General features: G+C 47.7%; 1 protein-coding gene across 2 annotated transcripts in view; it reads right to left on the minus strand.

Annotated features, from left to right (window-relative positions):
• The window catches only part of PLCD1 (phospholipase C delta 1), a 98,666-nt gene that overhangs the window by 24,385 nt on the left and 54,656 nt on the right, over window positions 1–19,625 (minus strand). For both annotated transcript variants that reach the window (XM_005297128.5, XM_005297127.5), the window contains exons 5-8: window positions 14,168–14,399; window positions 8,456–8,657; window positions 6,819–6,963; window positions 5,412–5,561 (exon numbers count right to left, since the gene is read on the minus strand). In XM_005297128.5, coding sequence (XP_005297185.2) covers window positions 5,412–5,561; window positions 6,819–6,963; window positions 8,456–8,657; window positions 14,168–14,399 — 729 coding nt within the window. The remainder of the gene's footprint in view (window positions 1–5,411; window positions 5,562–6,818; window positions 6,964–8,455; window positions 8,658–14,167; window positions 14,400–19,625) is intronic.

Here is a 19,625-nt window from a genome sequence, read left to right on the forward strand (position 1 = left end):
TTTGTTATCTTAAAATCCTTCTTCTCTAAACAGTCTACAGGCGTGTCTATCTTACCTAAAGCCCTATCATCCCCTGATGGTCACTTAGGCAGCCCTAACTTCTTCAGACTCCCCAGCAGGTCCCTGGTGTCTCAGTCTAATACCCCCAATGCCCCTCCCAAATATCCCTCCCCACCCCCTTTGACATTGTTCCTTTTTAAACTTGCCCGGGTTCTGCTGATCTCCTGTGTTCCCAGCCTTCCCCTGCCGTGGCATTGTCTCTTAACAACTCTCCAGCATTTGCTGAGAAGTGGCTTATCTTCAGCATTCGTTTCCGTCCTGCTTGTTTTTCCCAACAGCCCCTTTTAAACTCAACTACGCACAAAGTAAACATCCCAATAACCCGGCCGACACACAGTATTCGTAAGTTATTACAAAGTAGCTCCAAGTGCATCACACACAGTTTCATAGATTCATAGGGACCATTAGCTCATCAAGTCTGAGCTCCTCTATAGCACAGGTGAAAGAGCTTTATACGGTTCTGTCACTGACCTGATACATAGCCTTGGGCACTTTACTTAACCCCCCTGTGGGCATGGTCCTGGTAGGGGCTAAATTCAGGTGAGAATTAAAAGGGCTCAGCACCATGTCCCAGTTTCCCCAGTGTGCAGAATAAAGATACTTTCCTACCTATCTGACAGGGGAGCTGTGAGGGTTAATGAGATACTGCTTGTCAAGGCTCTGAAGATCCAATACACTAATTCTTATTACACCCTTATTTTGTACAGTGTCTTTCAGGGAAATTGTCTCCCGAGCTGCTTTGCAGGGTGACATAGCAATAACTGCACAATGAAGTTAAATGAGAAAAAATGGCAGAGGATGGGAAAAATTAAGGGGCATCAGCAAGAGAGGAGGAGAGACATTTTCCGGTGAGGTTTTTTAAGAGCGGCGGAGAGAGAGGAAAGTTAGCCCAGAAAGGAGGGGCGGCAAAGGTGGTTCCCTCCAACACTGGAATAACTTCGGGAAAAGACACAGAAGAGGAGCCGGAGAGGTAGAGGGACACGGACACACACACACACACACACACTCCATTATACGTACAGCGTCAGGACTCAAAAGAAACACTGATGGAAGAGGCTTTCAGAGTAAATTGCTTGACCAAATGGCCTGGTCCTGTGCCTTTCGGGGCAGCGCTGCTATTCTATGGATGGCACAAGCTCACTCCAGGTCTCACAGGGTATGTCTGCACTGGAATTAAAAACCCGCAGCTGGCCCACGCCTGCTGACTTGGGCTCGCGGGTCTCGGTCTAAGGGGCTGTTTAATTGCGGTGCAAACGTTCCAGCTTGGGCTGCAGCTTGAGCTTTGGGACCCCCGCACTTTGCCCAAGCCCCAACATCATAAACAGCCCCGTAGCCTGAGCCCAAGTCAGCTGACATGGGGCAGCCGCGGGTTTTTAATTGCAGTGTACACGCACCACAGCGGACTGGGAATTGCAGGAGACTTGTGCAATGATGGCTCTGACTCGGGCAGACGTTCTGCCACTGAGGAGTGACTCAAGCCCAAGGAAGGTGAGATGGGCAGGGGGCCACTCCATGGAGAGTTAACAACTCTGAAGTGTTGAGAGGCCAGGGGGTCATGGTCATATGTCTTTCTGTATGTGAGACGGTGGGCAGCAGCACTCTGGGCACACCAGCCCATAGAGCAATGGCTTCTGGGGCAGCCCCTGAGAAGGGAGATGCTGTCGTCAAGGTGAGACGCCATTGGCTAAATGCCTGCATGGGGATGTCAGGGTCACAGCAAGAGCTAGCCACTCTATCAGTCTGGAGTGTTTTATGAGGACTCTTTATTATTTAACCCATCTGATTCCTCTAGTCACCAACGACATTAACGAGTGCTTCAGTTCAATTCCGGTGCTGGGCTGGCGAGGCTATTTTCTGCATGCTCTGTAGTTAGGATCACCCACCCGTGAGTTATTGTTCCATTCTGATCTAATTATTTCTTCCACTTGGCTCCCGAATGAGCTTTCTGAGAGACAGTGGAAAATAAAAAGCCAGGTGCCTTTCAGAATAGCAAATGAAGCCACTGGATTTTGTTCCTAGGTAGAGTGATGTTTTCCTCCCAGGAGGTCATGTGCAACGTGATAAAGAACAAGCAAGACAAACTTAGAGAGCCTTATCAGGGAAACCTCCAGGAGAAGTATCAGAGGGGGAGCCGTGTTAGTCTGGATCTGTAAAAAGCAACAAAGAGTCCTGTGGCACCTTATAGACTAACAGACGTATTGGAGCATATTGGAGACGTATTGGAGACGTCTGTTAGTCTATAAGGTGCCACAGGACTCTTTGTTGCTTTCTCCAGGGGAAGATGGTTTCATGGAGAAGGAAGTTTCCATGGAGGGTGAACTAGTGGGGCTAGGATGGGATTATCCATTGTACATCTTTACCTTGGATGTGAGAATTGACATACCATGTGCCCAGCAATGCAAATCAACCATCCATCTGTATAAAGTGCTTAGCCCCAGTGCTGCTAGGAGACTGTTTGTGCTCCGGGCTGGTGGAGTGAAGAGTGGCTGAGGAGGTCAAACCCCACTATATGTGTGACTCTAGCCTCTCCTTTCTCCTCCAAGCCCCACAGCAGCCTTCCATGCCGGCCTATGCGGGATGTTACACAGACTGGTTCCATGGCCCGTGGGGGTGCACTGGCATCCATGCAGCTATCTGCCAGTGGACCTCCCTGGGCAACCCCTGGGCGTAGCTTAAGTGATGCAGGGGCTTTTGCTGGCCCTTGGCAACAGGGTTAACTGCCCCTGATGTGAGTAGGCAATGAGATTACTTATGTGCATAAGGACTGCTCACATCAGTAACAGTTTGCAGGATTAGGACCTACCAAATTAGATACACACCCTGGACAACACCGTCATTTATTAGTGCGAATCTAAACTGTGTCAACTGCCCTTTTCCTGCAGTGTGGTATATTTCTTTAAGTCCTAAAACTACCCAGCCAACGGATTCCATAATGATGCTTCTCCTGCTTTGCATTTTGTTTACAGCCTTCTAGCTGTTTGCCAGGGGTGGATTCCAAACTGAGAAAATAAATGGACACATTTTTTTCTAATAAAAAATTCACTGCCCCCTCCCTCTTGCCAGCTTTACTAGGAAGTGGAAAATCAAGGAAGGTTTTTTATGTATCAATTATAAATGAAAGTATTTTCTACAACAGTCAACAATTTGGTCTTGAGAAAAGATTCTACTAGGCACAGATGTTGGGCAGCTGGAGGAATAGTACAGGAGGAAAAAAGTGAGGAATTATTTTGATACCACTATTTTTCCTTTTTTTTTTAAAAAGCTGACTAGGCCAGATCTTTAGCTAATATAAATCCGCATAGCTCCATTGACTTTAATGCAGCAACACTGATTTACTCCAGCAGAGGAGCTGGCCCATTGTCTATCAGAGGAGCCAGAGTGCACATCAGGTGGAGAGCAGGAAATAAAAATGTACAAAATGTCTTTGGTTCTTGTTTGATTTATTATTTCCCATTTTATTTGTTAAAGATTTATTTATATATATAATTTTCCTGGGCTACAAAGAGTTAACAGCCCTTTGGAAAGCAATCAGCTGATTTCAGGATTTTGCACTGAGGGCAAACAAGGAGCCAGGAAGTGAGGGGAAAGCCAGTAACACAATCCCTCAAGAGCTTGCTTCTCCAACTCAGTAAAATCTTATTCAATCCCCAACCTCGGGGTGTGTCCTATTCCTGCACGAGCCACGGCACAGTCAGTGCTTAACTATGGAGTGAAATTCTTTTCCCTAATGCAAAGGTCCCAGTGGAACAATGGTGCGTTTATTCATAATAATAAATCCTGTTTATTATAGCAATGCCTAGGGATCAACCAAGAACAGGGCCCCATTTTACTGTACAAATACAAGGTAACTCTCCCAAATGCCTTAAAATACAGCAGAACACGAGAGACGCCAAATTCCTATGACAGGTTTCAGAGTAGCAGCCGTGTTAGTCTGTATCCGCAAAAAGAACAGGAGTACTTGTGGCACCTTAGCGACTAACAAATTTATTAGAGCATAAGCTTTCGTGGACTACAGCCCACTTCTTTTTGCAAATTCCTATGGTATTTTTGACCGCTTTCCCCCTTCCCCTCTCTCCTGCACTGACCATTGGATTTTCCCCATCCACAAACTCCTCCCAGCACTTTCTGGGCCAATGAAGCTTTGCGTAAAAATAAGAGTTTAAAAAAGCATTCAAAATGCCCTAGTTAATCCATTGTCATTTTTGTCGCTGTATCTTCTCCACGTGCTGCTGTTTTGGAATCACTCTGAAGTCTCATAGAGCGGGACAGATTCTCAGCTGGTATAGATCGGTGTCGTTGGCATCCAGGGAGCTATGCTGCCTCACTCCCAGCTGAGTGAAACTCTGGCTAATTGACTGCAACAGTCCTAATGAGTTCAGCTCTGTATTGAATTTATTAGCAGCATGGATAGGAGCCAGCCAAGGGCCCACAAGTGTTAACTCACTGACTTACCTCGTCAGTCTGCTGGGTCCCTTCCTCCCCTATCAGGCCTAGGGGTCAGCTCCCCAAACTCATGGGCTGCACTGATGTGCAAGGATCTCTAGGCACGTGCCACTGGCAAGGGGCCTCCATGCAAAGGTCCATTGCCTCTGCACTGCCACCCAGCTTTCCCCGTCCTTGCAATCTCTTGACAACGCAGCCCGCATGCTCTCTATTACTCCCCAAGTCACCACTGCCCTCAGAAGCTCTCTCAGTGGCAAGAGAGTCTGCAACATGACACGGTTTACAGTAACCTGCACTCATTTTCCCCAGGCATGTTGAGGTAGGGAAGGGGAAATCAGTGCAGCATGGCTGTCTCAGTTACTCTGTCTACTCCCTGGGAAGGGGCCAGAATCCTCATGGAATAGCTTCCAAGGGACTGAAGGGCAGCAGAAAACAAGCCAGTGAGAGCTTTCTTCTTTTTTCAGTACAGAACAGTGCTGCTCCTCTATATTATAATCAAGCAGTGGTCAATTCTGCCTATTCAGAAGCACGGGGACAACTCCCCTAGCTACTTCTCCCAAGGAGCTAGTCTTCACCTCATATACACTAAAACTAATTAGGATAACTCCAGTATCCAGAGGACATTAGGCCCTGGAAGGTCATATTAACCAAGTTCTGTGTAAGGTGAGCATATGCAAAACAGACCTGTAATACCCAGCTGACTGGACATACCCTGTGAGAAAGCAATTGCTAACAGGGCTGGTGATATTGTCTGGCCTCTGAACCAGAAATTCCCTATGTTCCACAGAGCCTGTCTTCAACTGAGACTCCTCAGTGGCTCTCCTTATCACAGTTAGTGATATTACATCAGTCTGATAAGAACGCAGGCCATGTAACAACACACAAAGCAATAAAGTAGCTCCACTCACCTCCGGCGAGGGGAAGTCTGATGTATTTCCATCAACTGGCATTACCAGCAGCATGTCCCCTAGGATTGTCTTCATGTGCTGAGCCATCATCTTCTGCTGTTCCAGGCTACAGTGGTTCTCCAAGGAAATGATTACCGGGTATGGAGAGGTCTGTGGTAGGACAGCAACATACATCATGGTTTAACTCTGGCAATCTCTTCCCTCCATGTGTTACAAAACCAATGTGCTGCTAGCAGTTTTCAAAAGGCACATTTCAGTGGAAACTGGGGTGTTAACACAGCAGTACAAACGAGTTCAAATACACAGTAACTTTACACTATTTAACATTACATATTAACATAACATTACACATTCATAGCACTATTTTGGTAGCCATCTACTGAAGCCTCCCAGGAAGCGTAATCTAGAGGCTAGGGCACTGGACTGGGAGGCAGGGTCTCAATTCCCAGCTCAACTGGTCCACAGACCTTGAACAAGTCACTTAACTTTCCCTGTGCCTCAGTTCCCCATCTGTAAAATGGGAATAATGCTTCCTGACCTCAGAGGGGTGTTCTGAAAGTAACATCCGTTAATGCCTGTGAGATGCTCAGATACGAGGGCAAGATAGATCCTATATCATCAAGTCATTTCTTCCTTTCCTGATAACGCATCTAACGGGTTTTAGGACCCCAGGGAAGTGCTACCCACTGTGCACCCTCCTGGATATTTCCTTGCAATGTAGGCTTCTGATTTCTGCGTCCTAAAATCCTGGGGAATACTGGATGTTGGCTCTAAAGGCAAATTAACTGAAGAAGAAGGAGCAAGCCTGAGTCCCCAGTGAGTCTGGAAGAACAACAGTCTTGGTATAAAGGATGACAGCCCAGGGCCTGCTATGCAAGGCACCCAGGTTTGATTGCTACACCCTGTAATTTACTCCCAGTAGGAAGAGAGAGGGAATATCTCCCATCAGTGCCTCACATGCACACACATGGATTTCTCTAAAACCTCTGGAGAAATAAGGCTGAGACATCAGACATCACAGCCAAGCTAAGCAGGAACTGAACAGCCAAGTTAATTTGACTGCCTACGTTTCCCATTGCCTACATGCATTATTGTTCTAATTTCTGGTTACTGCCTTCACTGTGGTAGGGGTCCGGGTCCCATCGCGCTAAGTTCTGCGCCCACGTGCAATGCAAAGACAATCCCTGCCCCAAAGGGCTCAGCATTTCAATAACCCTCAGGTGCTGCTCACTGCAAAGGGCCAGGCAGCCCAGAAAGGGACCAATGGGAAATGGAAGTAGGCAGGTTTCATTCTGTACGCACAATGGAAAGCTGAATATTTGACTGGAGCGGAACGTCTGCCTGTTTGTTCTCAGGGAAAAGAAATGAAGCTGCAGGATACCTCCCCTCCCCGTCCTTTGTTCTTACTTCGAAAGCATAGTTCTTGATGGCCTTTATGGCGTCACTGAAGAGGATCTTGGAGGTGAGTGTGTAGCCATGATAAATGACAGGCTCTGAGTTAGGACCATCCCAGCAGTCCAGCTCCACACAGCGGCAGCCTTTGGTCAGGGCTCTGGAAACAAAGAATGGAGGCATTTGGGTTTTTCTCCCCCCTCCCCAAAATGGGACGATGTCGTATATGGGCATTTCAATATACGCTGAAGGCTGATGGGTGGCTTTGACAAGTGCAGAGTAAGTGAAAACAGGGGAACTTGTAAAAGTGCAATGGGACTAAGGAGAGGGGCACTCAAGAGAGATCAGAGCAACTGAAAAGAGAGGCGCTCAGAGAAACTGATGAGCAAGCTCAGAAATGCATAAAGGAATCTGAGGAGAGGGGAGATGGGAAAAGCTCAGGGCAGCTGAAGACAAGGGGGATCTGAAAAGCACAGGGGGGGTTGGAGAGAAAGGAGATTAGGGAAGCTCCGAGATGGTGAAGAGCAGATCAGGAAAGGCTGACTGGGCATAAAGAGAGTGGATCAAAGAAGCCATCAGTAGCTGCCACAATCAGAGAGGCCTAGACCATGTGCATTCTTCATGCAGATTTGACAAGGAGTTGGGGATGCATTTTCAAAGCTGTACTCACTGATGTAGCTATGCGAACTCCACTGGCATTTAATGGGACTAAATCCCCTTTAGAAAGTTCACCCCACAGATTATAGATCTTGAATGTGCACTCAGAAAGCCCCTGCCCTGCGTTGTCTGGTTCAGTCATTTCCTGCCTTCAAATGTAAGTTCTTGTCTATATATATTCATCACTGTAGGCTTCTGAAGATCATCTTTCCACTTTTCTCTACAGAGGAGTATGTGTACAGGAGGCCACGTGTACAGTAATTCCCCATATGCTTAAAGTGACCCATCTCCTATAAGCACTGCTACAAGACCCATGGGAACCACAGAGTTCACCACAATGGAAACAGGATTAAGTAATTGCCTGATATTGCAAAATGCATTCAAATAACCAGTGAAAGCAATTCACTGAGCTAAATCCTCTGCCCCCTCCCCATCGCTTTGACTAGATAGCTGCTGCTCCCCAACAATTCCATCAGGTAGGAAAAGAGCCACGGTAGCAGAGCACCTACTCAGTGTAACTAACGCTCACAATCTGGTCATGACTCACGTGATTTGGGTGGTTTCCTCCTGGAATCATGCTATTGCCTGAGAATTCAGCTTTCACTGAAAAAAGAGTAAATGTCTAGCCTCATGGCTGCAGAGAAAAGCTTGAAAACATGACCCGTGAAGTCCCCAACTCCAGAAGACAAATACAAAGCATGTTACATTTATTAGTTTTAAAATCTCATTATTTTGGGGGTCTGACTCAGGATTATTGCACATTTAGGGTTGGCAATACCTCTCTGCTGGCTCAGCTACAGGGAAGTTTCTTGTTGGCTAGCCTGTTTGCAGCTGTTTGAGGTCACTCCAACATCTGGCCACTAGCTGGCAGACACAACAAGCAGCAATAAGGTTAGGGTCAGTTCATGCAAGGGAGGAACTGAACATTCTAGGATCAAGTCTGCCTGTATGTGTTCTGTATCCTGGTACAATCTGTGTTGAGAGATCCCCTTTACCTGATATAGGCCTCTGTGCTACTGGGCCCTCTGATCTGGTCTTCCATTAGATAGGTATTGTGTGACGACGACACGAAGTAGTGACTGAGGGGCTGAGTCATGTCCTGGTAAACTTTACAGTGAGAGGAGTTGAATATGTTCCCCTCAGCAGACAGCAGATACATCAGGAAACCATCTTTGGTCATGATCTGTTGTTTCTTGGCTACCAGATAAAAGAAATATAAACCAGTGGTGAAAATATGACATCTTGGTACCGGAAGAATGTGAAACATCCTAAGGGTATCCTGGGTTGTGAGGCCCCTCAGGGTTAGTGTGAGGAAGATTTATCTGTGCCTTGCTGTGGGTCAGCTCTCTGCCACCACCAGGTTCTGGCTACACAAGCACTGCCTTCCAGGCCTCCACTCTCTCTGAACAGGTTAGCTAAAGGCACACACCAACCCCCAAGTCTTCAGAGCACTCCTTGTTGTGTCCAGCCCCCCGCCCAATGACCAGACCTGCTGTTCCCAAAAGAGCAGTATACACCAGCTTGTAAGATTCAACTCAGGATCACCACTTTGCTTAACAACACAGCACTGAGATCTATTTACAGTGAAAACAAGAATAAGTTCATTCTCAAATTCAGACATTCCAGTGATAATGAGTAAGAATACTGGAAACAAATGGTTACATATAAAACAAAACTATAACATGCTTTCTAGAGACTAAACTTAACTAACAAGTTACCCTCTTGTCTAAAGAAGCTTATCTCACCCAAAGTTAACTCCAGTGGTTTCAACCAAGCCTGGCTGAGATCCCTCTTTCATGAAGCAAACTCGCTGTCTGTTTATGTCCTAGGTGAAGGATGACAGATCTTCTTTGTCCCCCAAACAGTCCAGAACAAGCCTTTGATGTGCACCTCCAGATGGGGTTCCACTCCCCACCCCCCACTCTTCACCTCTTCATGCTATTCTTCTTGCTTTGAAGTTTTCACAATCCTTCATTAGCATTTGGTTCAGACTGGTGAGAGGAGATTCACCGTGAACCATACAGTGAATTGTCAGATAAACATTCTTGTCTGACAGAAAACCTGTTTTTCACCTTTTCACCTGTGACTAGTCCCTAGACACAAGATGTAATTTTCAGTCAAATATTATGTGTAAACATGTTTACACAACATGCATACATGAGTTCATGGTATTGATGACCAGTGTGACACTGGCTTTTATTAGAGAGCTCACAGGACATTATTTGGTGAACTAGAACGTACATATCAGACCCAGGGGATTCCTGGAGCCCCTCAGCCGCAGGCACCGAATTTCTTCTTTCCGGGTGGGTGGGTGCTCCACCCGAATTTCTTCTTTCCGGGTGGGTGGGTGCTCCACCCGAGGCCCTGCCCCCACTCTGCCCTCTCCCCCAAGGTCCCACCCTACCTCCATCTCTTTCTGCTCCCGCTCCGCCCCCTCCCCCTAGCGCCTCCCACCTGCTGCCAAACAGCTGATCGTCTGGGCCTGCCAAACAGCTGATCGGCAGGTGGCTGGTGGGTGCTGCGCACCCATTATTTTTTTTCATGGGTGTTCCAGTCCCGAAGCACTCATGGAGTAGGCACCTGTGCCCTCAGCACCCCTTGGCCAATAGACATTAAGAAATTTTTGGGTCACAAAGAACTAAAGCTGAAAGGATTAATAACTATACCCACAGATGCCTGCATACAGCGCCCCCTGACTTCAATGAGCTGCCTATGCTGAATTTGGCCTTAGTGACACTAAAGATGTTAGTGTTGTTCAGTAGAAGCTGATAGTCCCCTTTGCCTGACAATGCTTTTAGAATAAAAAATGAACATCTAGCTTTATATCCCCTTCACATCCCTCAAATTCCCTAGGAAACACTAATAATGTATCGTTTGAGTAAACCAAGATTTGCAAAGGGCAAAAGACAACGAAGTACAGCTGTACTGGCTTGACTAGAGGGTGCTCTAACTTATGCTGGGAACTGAACTGGTCTCCAGGCCAGTCCCAAAGCCAGGGAACCGCAGATACTTTTGTCCCCACCCCATTCTCTGCTGCGCCAATGACAGCACAGACACAGCCCAGGATCATGGCTTTTTGGTGTTCGGAACATTCAATCTAAGACGCTGCACGGTGGTTACTCATTTCATCTCCGAGCACAAATAAAATAATTCCGTATTTGCTCTATTGAAATGCAGGTCACTTAACTGGCTGCCTAAATATGGATTTAGGTGCCTAACTATATTTCGGTACCCAAGTTTCAAAAGCTTCTCCATATTCTCTTTGGGCTAGATTGGCTAAGAAATGCAGACATGGCGACGCTGAGCGTTACCATGTTTTCCAGGCAGGGCCGGCTCTAACTTTTTTGCCGCCCCAGGCAAAAAAGAAGAGCGCTGCCCCGCCACCCCCCCCCCCTCAAGCGCCGCGCCACAGACTCTCCCACCCACCCCCAGCACCACGCCGCCCAAACCCCCGGAGCGGCAGGCTGCCGAACCCCGCCCCCCAGGGCCGGGCCGCCGAACCCCCGCCCCCCTCGAGCGCCGCGCCGCCCAAACCCCCCGAGCGTCGCGCCGGGCCAGCCAAACCCCTGGAGTGCGGGGCCGGCAAAACCCCCGCCCCCCTGAGAGCGGGGGTTTGCAAAACCCCCGACCCTCCCAGCGCCGCGCCGGGCCGCCCATACCCCCCGGGCGTCGCACCAGGCCAGCCAAACTCCCCGCCCCCCCCCCCGAGCGCCATGCCGCACCTCGCCTCGCCGGCCAAACCCCCACCACCTTCCCCCAAGCGCCGGGCCGCCCAAACCCCCAGAGCGCTGCGCCGGATTGCCCAACCCCCCCGAGCGCCAGGCCGCCCAAACCCCGGGCCCCCCCTCAAGCGCTGCGCTGGGCTGGGCCGGGCCAACCAAACCCCCGACCCCCTGAGCACCGCGCCACGTCTCGCCAGCCCGGCCAAACCCCCGGAGTGTGGGGCCAGCCAAACCCCCACCCCCCCCCGAGCGCGGGGCTGGCCAAACCCCCGACCCCCCCCCCAGCGCCGCCCAAACCCCCGGAGCGCCGGGCTGCACCGCCGAAACACCCCCCGCGCTGCCCGGCTGAAAAAAAAAAAGAAAATACCCTCGAGCGCCACCCTGCCAAACAACAACAACAACACCGCGAGCAACCCCCACCACCCCAACATTGGCCGCCCCTTCTCAGGTGCCGCCCCAAGCACGTGTTTGGTCGGCTGGTGCCTGGAGCCGGCCCTGTTTCCAGGTGCTTGGAAAATCACTGGGATTCACAAAGGCTGCGTTGGGGAGCCGAGGCTCCCTATGCAGTGACTAAGGAGAGATAGGCAGCGGGGTCTCAGAATGGGATTCACAAAAGCCAGCATGCTAGATGGCTCCTCCCCTTAGGGTTGCCACCTGTCCGGTTTTCACCTTGGCAGTCCAGGTTTTGGCTTGTGTGTCCGGGTGCCATTTGACAAACCCTGATGTCCAGTTTTTTTTATCTGGGGGGGAAGAAGCAGAGCAGGGGCGGGGCCTTGGGAGGAAGAGATGGAGATGGGGCGGGGCCTCGAGGGAAGAGGCGGAGCAGGGACAGGGCTTGGGGGGGAAGAGGCTGAGCAAGGGGCAGCACCATGGTGGTCTGGTTACCAGCCATTAGAAAGATGGCAAACCTACCTCACCTATACAAGCCAATGGGAGCTGCCAGCAACGGGAGTATGTCCTAAGCCCCACTGCTCTCACAGAGATGGGTCCTAAGTGCAGGCTGGAGGGAGGCACCTCCCTCTGCTTGGGATTCTCAGCTGTGAACCCTCTCTTGGCATGTGGCATCTATGCTGTCTTTGCAGGCGACCAGGGGAGGACCAGAGCCAGCTCCTGCCTAACTTTTAGCCCAATGGTTAGTGTACTCATATGGGATTTGGGAGATCCCTAGCTCAAATCTCCCTTCCTCGTGAAGGGAGTAGGGGGATTTGAACAAGGATCTACCACCTCTCTAGGGAGTGCCCTAACTGAGCTCTGGATATTCTGAAGCGGGGCTCGCTCAGTCTCTCCCGCTGAAGCAGTTCCACTGTGGATAAATCATATAAAAAGCCCTTGGGGCAGGGGGACTGGATCCCAGGTCACTCACCTCCCAGGGGAGTGCTCCAACTGCCAGGTTACTGAGTCATTCTCAGACTTGTGCTTGCTCTCTCTTTGGCCCAGTGACTCTTACCCTGTTTTGTGTAAGCTCATCTGCAGGGGCCAGATCCAGTAGGAAGTTCTTACCCAATCGGGCCCCCCATGTGACTTAGGGTGGAGGGGAGATATGATTGAGGTCTATAAAATCATGACTGGTGTAGAGAAAGCAGCTGAGGATCTGTCCCATTGAGTTCAATTAAGTCTAGTTGGTCTTTCAGGTGGGACTCTGAAAACCTAAGTTCTGCCCGCTCTGCACAGATCTCAAAATTCCCATAGTACTTGGTTTGCCCCACAGGATCCTACCTAGCAATTCTCCGAGTTTGCTAACATCTGCATTCTTGAAGTCCATTGTCTTTCTTTTGCTGTCTTCCTCCTGACATTCCTTAGAATCATGAACTCATGATCCATTGTCACTCAAGCTGCCTTCCATTTTCCAATTCTCAACCAGTTCCTCCCTATTTGTCAGAATCAAATCTGGAACAGCTTCTCCCCTAATCGCTTTCTCCACCCTCTGTAATAAAAAATTGTCTCCAATGTATTCCAAGAACTTGATGGATAATCTGTGCCTCGCTGTACTATTTTCCCAACACATATCTCGGTAGCTGAAGTCCACCATCACCACCAAGACCTGTGCTTTGGATGATTTTGTTAGTTGTTTAAAAAAAGCTTCATCCACCTCTTCTTCCTAGTTATGTGGTCTATAATAGACCTCTACCATGACATCACCCTTGTTTTTTACCCCTTTTATCCTTACCCAGAGACTTTTAAGAAGTCTGTCTCCTATTTCCATCTCAACCTCAACACAAGTGTATACATCTTTGATATACAAGGCAATCCCTCCTCCCTTTTCTCCCTACCTGTCCTTCCTGGGCAAGCTGTACCCTTCTATACCAATAGTCCAGTCATGTGTATTATCCAGATGCCTGGCCTGGGGCTGCCGTGGGCATGCTCAGAGGCAGGAACATAGGCACTTAGGCAACTTTTACTCCAAAAATTTAGGCTCCGAGTGAGCTTAGGTGCCTACAGAGTTTGGTGACAGCTGAGAAGGAGTTTTGTGAATCCCAGTAGGGCCTGATTCTGGGATTTAGGTGCTTAAAGTGGCAGTTAGGTGCCTAAATCCTATTGTGAAGCTAGCTCTTTGTGACTCAGTTTCCCCATCTGGAAACTGGAAATGACAATACAAATCTGCCTTTGTAAAGTGCTTTGAGATCATCAGATGACAGGTGCTACAGTAGTGCTAAATATTATACAAGGATTATTATTAAATAAACCCTCTGTCGCTTCCCCACAAGGACTACAGCAACCCTTAAAACCCTATATCAACCACTTTCCTGCTGGGTACTGCACCAGAGCAAAGACCTGAGAAAAAAGACACTTTCCAGTCTACCCAACACATCCCTGCGGAGCTGCTAACATTATTCTGGAATATTGACACACCCGAGATGGCTGCTGCACTACAAGGACACGCAAGGCTGCAGAAGGAAAAAGCAGCAAAATAGTTCCAGGAATTGCTCTACCCAGAGCAAGCATCTTAGACTCTCACCCAAATAGCAGCCAGTGCTGCCAACCCACCTATTTCGTTGGGTTCATATCTCTCGATCAGGGAGAGTGCAGATTCAGGGACAGCATCCTCCTCCCGCTGCTTTTCTCGGAGGAATCTCAGCAGGTTGTCCCTGGACATGATCCCTTCGGCACTGGAGTATTTTGCGAAGATCCCGTCTATCTCCGCCCGCTCAGTCAGCATCTTGTAAAATGTCTCTATCTCCTCATCTTCCAAGGTCTCTGTCTTGGATTTGTCACACTGCTGTAAACGTAGAGGGGAGAAGGAGTGAAAACCGTCTTTCCTTATAGCATATTCCAGCCGTAATCTGCACCAGCGCTAAACAGTGTAGAACACAAAATAATTGGAAAGTTATTTGCCGCCTAATGAGAAGCCCTTGATTGATGGCTGTTACTGACCTATCCAGGGTCACTTTCTATCACTGAAACATCAACAGTTATTACTACTTATTATTTGTATTACTGGAGCACCTAAAAGCACTAATCATAGAACAGGACCCTGTTGTGCTCGGTGCTGTACAAACACAGAGCAAAAAGCCTGTCTCTGCTCCCAATAGCTTACAATCTAAGATAAGACAAGATACAACAGATGGAGATAGACAGGGGAGTACAAGGAAACAATAAGTGAAACCTGTATTAAGCAAGTAATGAAGGGACTGATGTACAGCCAATTAAAGTCAACGGAAAGACTCCCATTCACTTTAATGGGTTTGGGATTTGGCACTAAGAGACTAGCAAGCAGAGGCAGAAAGGCTGGTTGAAGATGTTCCATAAAAACTGCTTTTGGATGGAAAATTTGGGTTTTCAGCAAAATGAATTTTTTTGGTGAGAAGTTCCTGCGTTCTATGGAAAGTTTCAATTTCTCCTCAGAAAAACAAATGCCCCCAAACCAAGATATTTTGATCCAGATATCCTACCTTGGTACCTCAGGGGCACTGTAGTTCAGTTTCCTTGCATCCCCAGTCTCCTCTAAGGATTGGCCTCCCCAGATAGATTGTCTCCCATGATGCATCACAACCAGAGACTCCCATGAGGCCACCACTTCCCATAAGGGGAGACCAGGATGCATTATAGAAGATGTAGCCCTTCCAGAAGCCTAGCTTATTAAGGAGAATGGGAGCATAAGGCACTGAAACTACAGCACCCTTGAGGCACTACAGCAGAATTTCTGAACTGAAAAGTTTCAGTTTCTGGCTCAAATCTTCGGTTTTTGATGGTTTATTAAAAGTCAAACTTTTCCATGAGAATTAATGCGTTTTCATCAACATTTCCAATGGGGAAAAAGCCATTTTCCCTACCAGCTCTAGTTAGCAGTTGACTAGATGTGATATAATGGTTGCCCTTACAATCTTCACAATGTTGCCTCTGCAAGCAATATTACAGCAGTGCTCCCTATCCCACCGTAATGTTAATTACTTTGGTAGGATTTTTGTTGGTAAACATTTTAATTAACTAAAGGTCAAACAAAACAAACTGTAATGGAAAACCTGGGCATTCATCAAAATGCTCGCTTAAGACACAGAGTCTCTTATTAGGATTGAGGGATTTTTGGTGCAGGTTTCTCTGTACCTAGCTTATCAGTTGATGCCTAGCTATTTGGATGACTGGCTTGCTATAAATTTCTAATATAGACAGCCAGCTCTTCCATAGCTGAGGATCTGGCCCATTGAGTTCAATTAAGTCTAGATGGTCTTTCAGGTGGGACTCTGAAAACCTAAGTCCTGCCCGCTCTGCACAGACCTCAAAATTCCCATAGTACTTGGTTTGCCCCAAGGTCCTTGGCCAAAAAAGGTCCCATCCCCCAGCCCTGAGTGCTGTAGACCATGCTGTGTGCCATTTGGTGGTCACCACCCACTTCAGAAGCGGCAACCTTTCAGGGGTTCTGTACGTGCATAGTATATAACTGGCTCTGGGATCCCTCAGGATGGTAGACACGGTATAAATGCAAGATATGGTTATAGCCCTGATTCCTAGAAACAAAATGCACATTTCAGTTTAACCAACCATCCTGTTAGGACCCAAGCCAAGCCGTGCTAATCACACAGAAGACAATCATGATGCCCTGAGGTTTCCTCTAGCAAAATGATAATGAAGTCTTTGGGGCACTGGTATTATTGCTCTCTATGGAAAGTCACCGCTGGAACACTTTGGGAGCCATTGGGCTGCCTAGTTATGAACCAAACTAAACTATCCAGCGGCTCGTTGCATTCTACAAGTCAAAACTATGATCTCACAACTGGCATGATCAAAGTGACAGAGGTGGCATTTATTCACCTTAATGATGAGAGAAGCTGAGAAAGTGACCTACTTACATGCTGTTTCTCCTGGCATGCGTAGTAATTTACAAGGACACCCTCTACATAGATTTCAACTTATTTGCTTTTTTAGTTTAATATTAAGGTTGTTAAATGGTTTTTGCAGATGCATGTTACTGCTATAGGAGGAGGGATAGCTCAGTGGTTTGAGCATTGGCCTGCTAAACCTAGGGTTGTGAGGTCAATCCTTGAAGGAGCCACTTAGGGATCTGGGGCAAAATCAGTACTTGGTCCTGCTAGTGAAGGCAGGGGGCTGGACTCAATGACCTTTCAACATCCCTTCCAGTTCTAGGAGATAGGATATCTCCATTAATTTATGGTGTACGGTACAGATGGTGTCATTACAAGTTTATAATGTCTTTTGTTTTCTTTCTCTATTCTGATGTGTGCATTGAAAAGCATAAAAACAATAAAAAATTGTAATCCAACAAGATAGTTTTCTACACTCTTGAAGCAATTATTTTGCTTGCTGCTGTCAGTGTCTATACCATCCTGTGATGTCAGCTTGGTAAAACTTGTCACCTAAGCAGCGTTAGATTTGTAGAATTCTTGGAGAGGAGGCACAAAGACAAAGGCAAACTGGCGATAGTGGGGATTTGGCCAATGATGCTCTTTCCTTTGAGACAGAACTGAGCCAATGCCCAAGTACGGCTGTATGGAGGCTTGTGCTGCGGTAAGGGCCACCTCTTGGAAGCCTGGCCATTAGTGGTCATTAAACAGACTTCACTGCCCTTTCCAAAAGAACAGGAGTGCAAGTGCTGCCATCATGGCCAGATTCGAGTTTGGGTTGCTCTGTGTGTGTGAATATGTTCTCTGAGTTTGACCTGTATGGCGTGGTCCCCTCACTTTGGGTTTGAATGAGCCCCAAATCACAGAGAGAATCTTGGTCCAAACAGCTGGGTTTTACCTGGCTTTGATGCATCCTGACACCCTGAATCAGACTGGGTTTGCCAGAAAGAGTGGGGAAACTTTGTGAAGAAACAGCTGAGATCAAGTTTGAAATGAAATGCACAACCAGGTGAGTTTTATGTGGCTTCTGGTTTCATTGGAGACGTTGTACCCAGGTCTACTTAGAACTTATAGAGGAACCACACAGGTATGGGAGGCCACCTTGACGGAAAACGGGACTAATTTAGGAAAACACCCTTATAGCCACTGTCTGACTGATCGATCATCCTTCATTAGTGTGCCTGTACGAAGAACAGCACATTGCTACATGAACCAATACTGTCAAGTGCTTAGTCTCTCTTCATAGCTTTAATTCATTGAGCCCAATTCTCCCCTATGCAGGAATTGAAACGCCTCAAGTCTCCACTCCCAGAATTTCCTTCTAATTATTCCATTGAGGGAGGGGGTTAGGAAGTGGCAGGGGATTATGCTCCCTAGATCTGTCAGAGACAAGCGTGTCTGTGTGGACGTCTCTCATTTCTCCACTGCCAACCCCTTCCCCGCCTCCCTCTATTCCCCTGGAGCTCTCACAGAGCACATCCTCTGTAAGAGCACCTCATTATCACTACTGTCATTTGCATTTCAGCTGCACCTACAGGCCCCAGGTTAGGCCCCCATGGCTAGGTGCTGTACGCCCCACAGAGCTCACAGTCTGAAAGCTGTTCTTCTGGGTGCTCCCTGACTGCAGCTACTCCAAGAGGAGTCCCCTCAGAGGAGCAGGCCCGTTCCACCATTTGGAAAAGGAAGAAAGCAGACAGAGCTTGTGTTTATGCAGCTTTATTCTGGGGGTTCTGCAGCAAGAAATCAGTAGAGATCTGCTGGCCAACCTCCCCCGAATCCATGTGGAGCTCCCACACAGAGAGGTCTCCACAGATCTAGAGTTAGGGGAGCACAAAGAGCTGGCATGTCTCCCTTCTATGCAATACCCAGCTAGGACCTGCAGTCTGAGGCTCCCCAGTTGAGCCCTGCAGCAGGACTGGGGAGACACAGACTTGAGGCTGCCATAATAGTGGGAGCGGGTAAAATGTACTTTGTTGCGGTCAGGATTGGATGGGCAAAAAAACCTGACTGTAGTAATATGTGGGAAAATACTAAATCTCTCGCCAGTTTGTCATAGTAGAATTTCAGCAATGGAAAGCAAGTTTTTCTTTTTTATTTTTTTTAAATAAAGGTTTTAATACTTAACTTTAAGGGAGGGATAGAAAGAGATCTGATGTCTTATAACAGGAGTTAAAATATCTTTTTACATGGTTTAAGCAAGATTCGTTTTATTCTTTTAGTGGTAAAAATTGTGTCTGAATGCCATTCATACATATATAATATATTAACCAATCTGGTTTTTGTTTGTTTGTTTGTTTGTTTTGTTTTTAGTAGCGTGGGGGAATCTGTCTCTCTTGCAGGATTTGCGGGATCTAAGGTTTCCATGGGTGGGGGTGGGTACTGCGGGGCGGGACGGGTGCAGGATTTAAAAAATAGCCCTGCGCAGGGCTCTACTCCCCAGCCCTCCACTTGCAGAAGCAGAGGGGAGCATCAGAACCGCTACTGGGCTTTGACAACTGTGTGTTCTTTTACCATTTAGTAGCGCTCTGAAGGGAAAGGAACAGTTCTTTCTGACACTGCCCACTTCAGGGAAGTTAAGTGACGGATGTGATGAGGGCCTAGAAATCAATCCAATAGGCTTTGGCTCATGCAAGCAGGAAGGCTGGGTTTCAGGAACACTAAAAACTCAACATCTCAGGACTTCTTGTCACAGTCATTACCTTCCCACTGGCTCCGCCAGCAAGTCGAAGCTCAAGAAATTAGTAGTGCATATACCTGAGCGGAGTTCATGTGTCTTGGGTCATGAAAGCAGCATCACTGCTCCAAGCCAGTGTACAGTGTTGCATAACTATCATGATTGTATTCCTTTAATTCACATTTTCCCCTGCCTTGTATAACTTTCCTTGATTTTACAGAAGCCACTTGGTATTTTACTCCACTGTGTTAGGGCGAGAGACTATAGCAGAACTTATTCTAGGGGAGGACTAAAGTTTTCGGCGTGTAGTCATTACACTCTGAAGTCCTGACCCACCAGTGCCCAAGGGCACCTGCTCTCTCACTGATCTTATCCATTTATCTCGCATTATCCATATCAATGTCTGATCCTTTTCTGCATCCCCCTCCGTTCTTGGACTCAATTATACCTTTGGGACATAGCAGCTCTCACA

Source organism: Chrysemys picta, chromosome 2 (assembly GCF_011386835.1).
Source record: "Chrysemys picta bellii isolate R12L10 chromosome 2, ASM1138683v2, whole genome shotgun sequence".
Taxonomy (NCBI): Eukaryota; Metazoa; Chordata; order Testudines; family Emydidae; genus Chrysemys; species Chrysemys picta.